General features: G+C 36.5%; 1 protein-coding gene across 3 annotated transcripts in view; it reads left to right on the plus strand.

Moving 5' to 3' along the window:
• LOC145660610 (uncharacterized) overlaps positions 1-6,838 on the plus strand; it is a 70,272-nt gene extending 63,434 nt beyond the window's left edge. Inside the window, exons 5-7 of one of the 3 annotated variants that reach the window (XM_081725872.1) lie at positions 1,574-1,815; positions 3,258-3,417; positions 5,263-6,837. In XM_081725872.1, coding sequence (XP_081581998.1) covers positions 1,574-1,815; positions 3,258-3,417; positions 5,263-5,492 — 632 coding nt within the window. In that variant the 3' untranslated portion in view covers positions 5,493-6,837. Of the gene's footprint in view, positions 1-1,573; positions 1,816-3,257; positions 3,418-5,262 lie in introns of all 3 variants that reach the window. The other 2 variants (XM_081725871.1, XM_081725874.1) reach the window with 2 other exon arrangements.
• The last annotated feature ends 6,300 nt before the right edge of the window (positions 6,839-13,138 follow it).

Below are 13,138 nucleotides of genomic sequence, written 5' to 3' on the forward strand. Positions count from 1 at the left end.
ATCCTAATAACCCCCCAAAAATGAAAGAAATTGGTTCAGCCGTATTAGCGTGATGAGCGGACAAAGAATTGTACGTTCTCTTTTATATATATAGATGGTAGGCGTTCTTTAATTCTTACTGTAAGATTTACGAGTACGTGCTGTTTAGATTGGTACTTGGGTTGGAAGTGTTTGAACGTCGTTACTCCAATTCCAAAAAATATCTATAGCGTCCCCCCATTTCCTAAAAAAATTATAATAGGCAAAGATAGGCACAAGGGATGGTGCGTCACCCTACCTTTTCAGAACCACTTTTACCCCTGGTTGGAAAAGTAGCTTAGATCACCTCTCCACGATCGTCAGCGAAACACCGTCTTATGTTACGTTTACGTGTGACTGTATCATATAGCTATACTATAGTTAGGTGTATGATAAGACATTTTCCCACCCCACTTTGTTCTTACACTACGTCTTACTTCACACACGTTTGTATCAAACATTATTAATATATCTAAAGGGGGCATGAGGGTCTTTCTATCTCCAAAAGATTACCTTATCATTGGAAAACATTTTGAAGTAATTACAATTCATATTTATGTTTTGCATGTATTGTTTTATTTTGAAATGGAAGTAATAATGAATTCTGGACTGCTTGTTTTGACCACTGTCCCCTTAATAATGACAAAATTTTTCTCTCCCTGGATTTGAACTCAAATGCCGCCGCTTTATTTGTCTACTGCTTTCTCCTGTTTTTTATCTTCGAGTCTTCTGCTTTATCAACTGATCGGTCTGGCAACACTGATACGCCCTCTCGTGGCGCTCCTGGTTTCTTCGCTTGCTTACCAACACACACTCAAGTTTTTATTGTTGCTCTGGCTGAGATTCGAAGGAACCCAAATTAGGCAAATTCCGTTCAGGTGTCTTAATTGTCACACCACAGAGACGCGATCAACGTTCTTTGAATGTTAAGCATTCCTCGCACCCCATTTGAAACCGTTACTCTGCTAGTATCGATATTTAGACATTGTTCCATATACGGAGGCTCTGCAGAGAAACATTGGAGCATATCATTCTTATACTACATTAAGTTGAAAGTTGAAATATCAAATGTAACTGCATTCTCTCGCAACAGGAGTTTTTGCAGTAACCTTTTTCAGCAGAACTTCCGTATACGGTAGAATGCCTAGATATTGACACGAGCAGGCTATTTTATTCCATTAAGACACTTGAAATGCTCTACAGACATATAAAATTGACCCAAATGTGGTGTAATGATTAGGAAAGCCCTCAAATAGCAATTAGTAGTTTTCTTGCAATAGACTTAAAAAAAATAAAATAAAAATAAAACTGTTTATGCATTGATTATGAAGCTTTTATCAATATGTGATTTAAAATTCATCCCGTATGTTGCTGTGGGTATCGACTTCAGGGTCAATATGAGCTATGTGCCGGTCAGAACCTAGATGACTTTTGTTAATGGTAGTTGCGGCACACACTATCTTAATGTAGAATAAAAAATATTTCAAACAATGTGTACCATTGCCTCCTTGGTCTTGTATTAATTTACTTTTTTTTCTTTCTTTTGATATTTCAGCCGTTGAAAAAATATTCCAGTTACTGCAGAGAATCCAGCTAGATATGAAACATCTCAAATGTAAAGTTGATAAAATGGAAGCCAAAATACATGAGCTGCACCAAGTTCCCTGTAGTGGTAAAGAAGCTTTGCAATCTATAGAAAATGCAAACCTGCTAGCTGACAAGCTCCCTTTACGCAGTTTGTCTATGGTTCACAATTTAGAAGAAGATTTAAAAGACAGAGAGATGGCTTCAAAATTGGTGAGTGGTATTCTTAAGTTCGTATTGACACGAAGTATTTGTAAATATCCTTCAGGTATTGTTTGAAAAAGAAAACTTTTATTCTTTAAAAATAGATCTCGTGGCCAGATGCTTTTTCGGATGTACAGGTTGTTAAAATTATGCGTACCAAACAATGTAGGGGTGGGTACCTGACATGGAAACAAGAAAATGCTTTGTGACATGTGCATACCGATCAATAGGTTGGGAGATGCAGGCCGTCGAAAGCGTGGGAAAATAAATTTCAGAAGCCTAAAATTCAAACACTGTCCAATCAACGTAGAGAGTGCAGCTTCATATCTCATAAAGGAAGTCGTTGGTGTTCTATTGCAAAAATGCATGTTTCAAAATTCAGCAATGCATACAAAATTAATTTTACAAGGTGATGGTAAGCCGACAATGACTTACACTTCGGCTTTTCGGTGCCTTTGAAGAGTCCTTTCGCACGCAATGCACATTCTTTTAACATGCATTTTTATATAGAACAGGTATGACTTCTTTTATGAGATATGTCATGAGCCTATAACATTGCTGCGTACATGTACGGTACATCAGCGAAACTGGATTGGAGATGACGTATTTTTTTTATTTTTATGTATTTTATTTATTTTTTAATCCAAAGCTGATTGTGACGTATTCTTAATAATACACTTTCAAATCAAATAAAATCGAATCAACTATTTCTCTAGCGGTAGCAGTTTGGACTGTGAATTCTTAGGACTTATAATTTAGGTGTCCATATTGGATCTTAAATACTACTACTACTACCAATAATAATGCAATCCAATACTAGTTCGAAAATCTTGCTTTCACTGTATAGCACCTTCGTGTTTCAACAACAAAATCATAAGGTAGGATGGTATACGGTTTCCTCGTGTCGTAGACATGTCTACAGTTATGCCTTGTTTGGCAATACCGGTACCATCTTCTACAACCTTTCCAACCATCCGCGGGTTCTCATAAAAATTAAGTGTTGAAGGGCAACTTCCACAGGTGCATGGATTCTCCAAGCCTTCGCTTTGCAAATAATTGAGAAGTCCCTTCACTTTTCGGGAATTCGGGAAGTCCTGGATACTTTCTTTGAAGTTCTCTAGCACCCATCTCCAACTTGGTAAGTGGAATCAGTGACTATGATGATGTCACGGTTTTGCAGGAAGCGAACTTGTAAGACAAACGGGCAATACGATCTCAGCAATTCTCGACTTCATCTGCAATCATTTAAAGTAGTCTTAGTGTATTTTAGTGACCTGTGCAGAAAATATAGAAGATTGTTCAGAATGGAGAACTGCATGAACGAATGTTACATAATTTTTAATGCTTGATGACAAAATAAAATTTTATTTCATATTGCTGTTGTATTTCATATGGTAATGTACTAACTATGTTTTTGTTTTTTTTTTTTTTTATTTTATTTTTTTTTTTAGTGTCATTATCTTTCCAATGGGCGTGGAGAGGACTACAAAAAACTGACATTGTCCATTCTGAAGACAGTATTTTCGAGGGACGTCGCAATGAAATTTAGCATTGACGGATTACGTGGGAAGGAAAAATTTTGTGGATTACAACTGTTCCATGTAGTTATAGGTACGTCATGTACAAATTGTATTTCATTGGGCAAAAGTCATCCAGGTCTAGTTTTAAAAGTAGTATCCCAGGATTTCTTTGTGTAAGAGTAAAATCGCTGGAAAAGTCTCATTAGGAATGTGTATTTAATGAAAAGTCCTAGTCTACGTGGGCCCAGGCGTTTTTATTTATTTATTTATTTATTTTTTTTTTTATTGAGAAAGTACGGTATAAGTGCCTGAATACACCATTCGATTTTTATCGCTCGATAATAGACATACGACATGGTTATACAATGATTTAAATCAGCCTGTTCCTGTGCATTTGATTACGATTAGGGATCGAACGAGACTGACAGAAGAATTACTAAGTTTGATTTAGTTCAGTGAAACTTTTGTATAGCGGACACAAATAGGGAATATAACTGTCCTATTATTGGGAAATGTCCGCTATTAAAAAAAAATTACAGTATAAACTTAACGTACTACTCGTATAAGCAACATAACGTAGGCAAAATGTCTTTCTGTTTAATAATGAGCTAATACAGTTTTTTTTTTTTTTTTCTATAGTATTATGTTCGGAAAGAATACTCTTTCTCTCTTCGAAATTAACAACTTGCAGCAAGGCAAATAGACAAAGATTAAATAAACTTTTGCTGAAAATGGATACTAAACTAAATGCATGTTGAAAACAAATAAATGGAGACATTTGCGTTCGATTATCACATCCAACAATGCGCGGTACATTAACGATCCTGCCTATTATTGCTTGAAATTCAAGAAAATAACAAAGCTTTATTTCAGGCTGTCCGTTAGTTGGAAGTTCTACATAGACGCTGGGGAATAGTTTTCAGTATCCGCGTCCGTTATTGAGAATGTCAGCTATTCAGAAGTAATTTTCACATTGCACCCAATGTATTTCTGCCAGGAAATTGAAAACTGTCCGTTATTTTGAGATGTCCGTTAGAAATTTTACTGTAAATATAATTTCTATGCGTCGTATAAAAGTCTAATGAAGTCGAAACAACACATTTATCCTTCGATTTTTGTCGTGCGACGAATATGGAATGGTTTAAACAGGTAGTAAAGTGACCTCACTTCAAGATATGTGCACTAGATTCACGCCACGATGTAGTTCGGGGCCCCTAATAATTTTAGGTCCTAGCATTCTGCCGTTCACGGATGAGACTGAGGAAAAGCCCTATTCGCGATGGTGTCGCTGATTCGCCTGTGCAGGATCTGAGTTCCTAAAGAATTTTGTTATATATATATATATATATATACTAGAGTCTAATTTCATCTTTCGGATGTATGGCGTTTTTTAGTATATATTTTTAGGAATTTTGGAGGGGGATTACTACCAGTGAAATCCTTTGTTTAGGTGCCATTCTCGCATTATCCTAGTAAAAGTAAAGCTTGCGGTAATATCTCCCATACCCCGTCCTCGTAACTCTGGTATCATTGTTTTCCTTGTTTATGCCTCTGAAAGAAGTTGTAATTTTCTGTCAATCGCACCGTGCAAGTGAATTTTCAATTTTTGACTTGAAACGAGTGGATATTCTGAGCCATCCACATATCGTTTTCCACTCCCTACTTCCTCTGTTTGACACCGAACGACAATGTCCTGTTAGATTAGCCTTTCGAGCACGTAATAATGCGCTCATGCGTACAATGGATGTTTTTTGTGCAATGTATAAAAGGTTTCTTTCTATTTTAGGAGAAAGTTATATTTTCGTTCGAATTTTATTTATGTAACTTCAAAATTAATCTGTTATTTCTCAATGATGACATTTGCTATTTAAATGTGTAGTCCCTTCTGGTGATACAGTATTATTGCATTGAGTTTTTACCATTTTTTCTTCTTCAGGAGCAGTACAACTCCGATTTCCTGATATACAAACTAGCGACATTGTCCGACGGATTGGGAAAGTCTTAAGTGGTTCACGAGATTGGGATGGCTATAGATGTAATCGGAGAAGAGAACAGGCTCAAGACTTAGGGGAAGATGCACAGTCGTTCCGCGGGGAACCCGCAAGAGTCCAAGGACCACTTGAATTCACCTTGCAGAGTCGCCCCGGAGAGAAAGCCGTGGGGTGATCGGTCCCGCGGCTAGTTGTGGTCAACCCTCAGCAGCGTGTCCGATATAAACAAACTTATATGAACGAAATGTCTTATTGTAAATAAAATAGTAGACAATAATATGTTAAAGTACAAGAGAATTATAAACTTCATGAAAGTAACCGTTATTAATAGTTTTTTTTTTTTAATTTATCACAGTAACTTTCAGTTCGCTAATTTGCAGAAATATTTCCTAGTGATACATTTTTATAAGTTTTATGTTGTATTTTACTGCAAAGAACCTATCCAAATTAAAACTTTATAGTGGCATGCATATTTTACTGAATATAATGAGCTTTCCGAACTTCCGTGCTGTCTGTGTAAGTGTAAGGGATGAGTCCACACTACAGACCAGTGTGCGAATTAACGGATATTTTACAGTGGGATTAAAAAAAAAAAAAACTTTTGAGAAGTTAAAATTTATGGGAAACTAATAATTTACAGAAGAAAAGAACTTCCTAAATTTTCTCTAAATTATTTCAGGTTAAGTAGAAAGATAAATATTATCTGCATAGTTTCTTTAATTATATATTAGTTTCCCTAGTCGGGATGTGTAGCGGAAAAATTCAATGTTTGAAATAAATTTATTTACAGTGGCTTTTGTTGACGTAGAGTGTATATGATTTTTACGTGTTTAATTTTATTATACATATGATATATTGACATAAGGGTCAGGAAAATAGCCACTTATCAGTGAACCCTTTTTTGAATAAACTAAATAGTTTCCACACGTCGCGGAACAAGAGCTGGTTCCTTCTTCGGTGGAAGGAAACAATGATGTATATGAAGAGTACGCGTTAAGAACAGTGAAGGTCACATTTTGAATATGCTCAAAAAATATTTTCTCCACACCAAAAGATGCAAAATAGTTGGTGAAAACAGGGCGTAGTCCACTCGCGAATGTACACGTGAGCGAATTACGACGTGTTTTCACCATCTTAATTATACATTTTGGTGCTGAGAAAGAATTTTCTGAGCATTTTAAAACGTGCCCTTCATAGTCCTTCCTGCGAACTCTTCATATGGAATGAAACAAAATGGTGAAGACAGTGTCAACGTTTGGTAACTATTAAGTTGATGCAAGAGAAGATTCACTCATTTTTTATGTTGTTTCTATATTAATGATAATAAGTTACGTGTTTAAAAGTATTTATTTCCATTCGTTATGTTGGAAACAGCAAAACAATTGTACAATATATACCTCTATGCAATGAGTGAAGTTCACGATAAAAAAAAAAAGTTAGGGAATATGTTTTGTATAAATTTTATTTTAATTATTTTTTTAAAAAATAAAAATGTGAATACTTCAATCTGAAAATGTTTTTATTATATACTGTTTTGTTTAGTCTAAATACTGCATCTCTGAAACACGCTAAATGTCCGACCGCCCTCTTGGATCCGCCATAGATAGAAGTGCGGCAAAACTACTTGCACCAGTGACATTTTGAAAAAATGTCAGATGTATCCGATGTCATTTTCTATTATTTTCATTAGAAAAACATAACTTGAATCCAAAATGGTGGACAAGCATGTAGCGTGCGCCAGAGATGCAGTACATGGCCCTATTCAAATCTGATATGGTGACATATCCATCTGGTGTTAAATCTGTAAAAATTATATGGTCACATCTGGTTTACCGATGTGGGTGGGATCTCCCACCCAGATCTTCCCCATACCCACATTGTCATTTTAGCTTCCATGGTTAACCGATGTAGCTCTATATGGGTCCAACCCAGATCTACAACATGCAATACAAAAGAACATATCCGCACTCAGGTTTGAATAAAACTTTTCATATTTAATCATTTAGTGTGAAAAGAAATAGGCTGAGCTCGTACGTTTCGCAATTGTGTATAGAAGCTGGACGATCAGAAATGTCGCCTATTCTATGTTCCTTGTGAAAAGTACTGGGCGATTCAAATACATTTGAATAGCTCCGTTCTTTTTACAATGAACATATAGAGCTACATCGGTTAACCATGGGAGCTAGAACGACGATGTGGGTATGGAGGAGATCTGGGTGGTTCAACATAGATTCCACATCGGTCAACCAGGGAGCTAGAACGACGATGTGGGTATAGGGAAGGTCTAGATGGGCCGACATGGATCCCACATAGATCCACATCGATCAACTATGGGAGCTAGAACGAAGATATGGGTTCAGTGAAGATCTGGGTGGTTCAACATAGATCCCACATAGGTCAACTAGGGAGCTCGAACGACGATGTGGGTATGGGGCAGATCTAGATGGGCCGACATTGATCCCACATAGGCCGGTATTGTTCAACCAGGGACCAAGATCGATTATGTTGATATAAGGCAGATCTAGATGGGGCTACATGGATTAATGTGGGGCCAACATTGATCTGGAAGAATCCACATGGGACCCACATAGATCAACATCGACGCCGATGTCGATCGACATAGATTTGCCGATATTGGCCAATGTCGAAAAAATGTTTGCCATTCTGCATCGATCGTCATCGACAGCGACATCGATCCCACCAAAAATTCCCATGTTGATCGACATCGGCCCATCAACTGTGCTACTGGGGTGTTTTCAGCAGAAACGGCTGTGGGAAGAATTATACGTAAAAGTATGAAAGATCAACAATAATAGCACAAAACAAAAAATGTAATTTCTTAAGAGTAAGATATACTGTGTACGAACATTGAGAGATACAATACATCAAACTAGATTTCGTATGTGGACCATGGGCTTTAGGAAGTGCAGGGAATCGTCGAGGCCTTTTGGTGACAAAGCTATTACAAATTGCAACCTTGATTTCATGGAATCACTCCCGGATTAGCTATTCCGTGAGTTCCATTCTATCCTAGATAGTTGTCTATTGAGTCTTCTGCTCATATTGACCCAAACTTTACAATTGGATTCATGTCAGATGAGTTTGGAGGCCACGTGAGTCTTTGAATAGTCATATTCTTGCACTACGTATTAACGATTTTCGCTCGGTGACATGAAGCATTAACGTCCTGGAAAACGAAGTAGTCCATATCTTCTTCAGAAAAGTTATCTTTAGCTGTTGTAAGAATTTTACGTACCAGAATTTGAAGACGTTTTTGTGCATCAAATGATTCTTCACATATATCCATTGTTCTGACTTTTTGGCGGTGAAGCAAGTCCATACCATCACTCAGTAACTGAATATTTGCATCTCTTAAACAAAATCCTATCAAGTTCATCGCTCATTCTATCCACAACTTTACACCACTATCGTTTCCCACTATTCTAAGCTTTTTTTAACGAAGAAAACAACATGCTTCCAGTTGTCATAAGTCCAAGTAGCATATTGTCTTACAAACCTACGTGTTGATTTTTTTTTTTCAGTTTCGACTTTCCAGGCGTTTTTTTTTTTTTTTCGTAATATCCTCTTCATACAGTTAAGACAATACAGTCGTACGAGTAACTGCAGTTCCAAGATCATCTCAAATTATAGAAACGATTTGTGGGGAAGTCATTCGTTAATTCTGCAGTGCTATTGATTTTATTTGGCGATCTGCTCTGGGTAATGCATTCCTTTTTCTATCACACTGTTGACGAAGGGATGATTTCTTATATCTTTGCTTGTGAATCACTCTTTCTGCCGTCGAATGGTGGATTTTGAGTATTCCAGCCGTCTCCCTTAGAGGTGTAACTTAGCTGTGCAAAGCAAGAATTAATTATGTCTTGCTCACGTGGCGACAAGTCACATTTCTTACCCATCATACTTGTTTACAGTCCACATGTAGCAACAATTTCATACAAAACAACGCTGCACAACAACAATATTGCCAATTGACACTTCAAACAATGACAAAGCAGAGAACAATCACAAAATGCTAATTATCTGGGCCTACACATCACAAAATGCAATGCAGAATTCTCACTCCAATAACTTACGAGACGCTCTGAGGTGCCATCTGGAGAGAATATTACTGATACATAAATAATTAGTAAGCACCCTTGTACACAACAGGTGTCACAAATAATGCAAATGAACTATCACACTCATGATTTCCTTCTATTCCTCTTCTAGCCGGCTGCAACTATGGTTTTCTGTGTAAATTACCTTGAGAATTGACGTGTCGCTATTTTTTCTTTACAGAGTGTATGTGACAACTTCTAAGTTACATTTATATGAGGAAGTAATTAAGTGCACCTGTTTGAAGCGAATTTTTAGTTCTGTATTAATTTAACTTCCAACATTTTATATTGAACTACCAAATTTCTTTACATCATCAGATTTTAAACAATATATGTACACATATAGCAATAATAATGAGATAAGTTTCTGCTATAGATTTTTTCAAGTCGTTATTCAAGAAAGAAATTAGCTATGAGTTCTACGAATGGGGTAAAATATAAACTAAAAATATATGTAAATTCTAATATATTTATAGGTTTAACCCTTTTGCACGGATTTCATGATTGTGACATATGCATTTTTGCATAGAGCAGATTTGGTTTCTTTGAGAGGACCAAGGCCGCTTTAGCTCTATCACTCACGCTCGTGGTGCTATAACGGTCTAAAGTTGCTTTTCCTCGTTTTCAGCGTTCTATAACTCAGAAACTAAGCATTTTTTTTTAAATCCCAGGTTCATATGAACGTGTTTTTCCTTATTTTGATGTGAGAAATCACGTCCCGAAGCTTTTCGGCGAAGTTCTCGACCATCATACATATATATTGATGTTATGAGTTTCAAATTTATCACTACCTAAGGAGTTTTGGTAACTTTCTGTTGATATAATTTATTCGAGATTCAATTTTCTCTGGGAATTTTCACTAATATAACCGTAAATTCTAAACCGAAACAATGAAAGAACAAACTTACAAGCTACATTTGCGAAGTGTCCCCTCGGGATTCATGTAAAATATATTCAAATGCGAAGTTCTTCAAGAACCAATGTGTGTTGTACTAATTTTAGCGGGCCATACCAGTAATTTTCATATTTATGGGCCTTCTTGTATACCGGAATTCAATTATGCACTACTATAATGCTCGGACACGAAATTGCTCTTAGTTTCTTCAGATGTAACTGGACATGAATGTGGCCATATACAAAACAAATTGGATCAAGTACTGCTTCTCTGACACATGTTGCTCACCCCGGCCGCCATCTTGGATCCACCATATTGGATTCAACTTTAGGTTTCTCAAATGGGAATAGCTGCAAGTGATACATAAAATTCATGTCCAATTTTCATTGGTGTGGTGAGTTTTACCGTACCTTGTACCATTTGCAAGATATTGCATGCTAAGTGTCAGGCACTTCAAGAATATTGAACCAAATAGAAAGTTGTGCAAGGCCCCGTGTGTATATGTAATCTTTAACGTGATTTATCGTTGACAAAATATTCTGTGAACAGACAGACGTCAATCTTCACCCAAATTTGAGCTTATCTGGATTTACATTAGGCATTTTGACTGTAATACAATACTTCCTCGTAATAGTATAATATAGAAGTAATAACAATCACTCACAGAAGTGTAATAAGCTTATGGCAGCAATATTGTAAAGAGTTTGTTTATACCTACAATATTTTTCCAATTAGAAATTATTTTTTGATTTGTCAATATCAAAAACGTAAGCGTCAATGATATTACTCTGCCATATCTATTCACAAAGCGCCTGGAGGGATTTAACATGCAAAACCTAGCAAACAGTATAAGTTACGGTAAAATTTACTACACAAGTAAATTTCCGAGAAAATTGTACATAAATTTGATGAATCAGTTACACCTATCCCCATCTGAAAAACCGAAAGTTGAATCTCTTATGGTGGATCCAAGGTGGCGGGCGGGGTGGATAATATGTGTCAGAGAAGCAGTACTTGATCCAATTTGTTTTGAATATGGCTACATTCATGTCCAGTTATCTAAAGAAACTAAACGCAATTTTGTGTCCTAGAGTTATAATGATGTATGATTGAATTCCGTATATATGAAGGCCCATAAATACGCAAATTACCGCTATGAGCCGCTAGAACTAGTACAATACATATTGGGCAGCGAAGAACTTTGCATTTGAATCAATTTTATACGAATCCCGAGGGGATACTTCGCAAATGTACCTTGTTAGACTTATGAAGCACTATTACTAAGCAGACTAGGCAGTACTTATCTGAAGTTTAAGGATTCATGATTGCGTGGTTGAAATTTTACGGTACTTTTCAACTTAGTTACATTCATATATTAGAAAGGGGCGTCATTTGAGAACAGGTAGGGATGACAATTGGCCCTCTGAGTTTTAGAAACACGTGCTTTTTCATAAATTGTACTACTATACTAACAGAAAACGTGTTAATCTTGTCCCACTAACAAAATCTGAAATGACACTACTGATATGAGATACAAATCTATACTTGTATGTGGAATGGGAACTACATAGGACCTACCTAGAACGATTACCACCCAGACGCGTACATTCCCAGATCCGTACATGTCAAAATCCTTCCCAAATCCGTAAAAGTGCCATGGGCATGACATGATATATTTTGACATTGATAAAACACTTTCCACTTCCGTACATGTTTAATTTCATAACTGACACTATTTCCGTGCACTTTTAAGAAAGTTGAGCAGAGGAGGATATGGAATTGTATGCTCAAGGAAATACGAAAAGATACATACATGTTTTCCATACTGTTGTAAGTTTTTTTCTTTTTTTCTTTCTTTTTTTCTTTTTTCTTTTTCTTTTTCTTTTTTTTTCTTTTTTTTAATTTAACTCTTCACCTCGAAATGTGTTTGATATGAATTCACAAATCACATCAAAGGTATACTATACAAGTCGGCTCTCATAAAGAGTTTTCGTCGAACTAGTATCTGGATCTTCTATGCTCTTGGTCCATGTGCAGTAGGTTGTTTACAGTTGTTACCACCACCCAGGCCTGTAGCCAGACCAAAAATGTAGGGGGGCCCGGTAGAAGTTAAGGGGGCCCGATCGAACCATATTATATGTCATCACCATATTATAGTTCATTTGCAAGCCTACCGTGAAAATTTTTCGGGGGCCCTAAAAATTTAGGGGGTCCCGGCCCTCCCTAGGCCCCCCTTGGATACGGGCCTGCTACCACCTATATTTAATTCTTATCAATATATATACACGATTTACAGTTTATGACAACTTATGAATATATGAAAGTGCAACCAAACATTTTCTAACATCTTTTGAAACATCAAAACTACCCAAAATGTTCTCTCTCTTTTTTGTGTCAAACTGCACATATACTTTCTTTCTTCTTTTAACTTACAAGCTGAGGTGAGATACTTTCTGTCGTAAGCCTGGATCTGGACTAATTCGATGTCCTGGACTTGTTCTGAACTTGAGAAAACGGCCTAATTCGATGACTGAGGATTTTGCTTGTTTAGCAGAGTATTCAATCTATTATTCCAGTTCTCTGCAGGATTATTTGCTCTATGGCGTTTTTCATTACAGTTCCACATGCTTACTGGGACTGTAGAATTTTCAAGCCACTGGTCAACGAGATAGTTATAGAACTGCTCAAGCTTAAGATATATCTTCTTGAATAGACAACCAACCATAGTCGATCATTTCTAACGGAAGAAAAGCTAATGCCGCACATTTGAACCTGAAATCTTTTATCACCATTGTTTTTGTAATCTCT

Source organism: Thermobia domestica, chromosome 9 (assembly GCF_964235325.1).
Source record: "Thermobia domestica chromosome 9, izTheDome1.hap1.1, whole genome shotgun sequence".
Classification (NCBI taxonomy): domain Eukaryota; kingdom Metazoa; phylum Arthropoda; class Insecta; order Zygentoma; family Lepismatidae; genus Thermobia; species Thermobia domestica.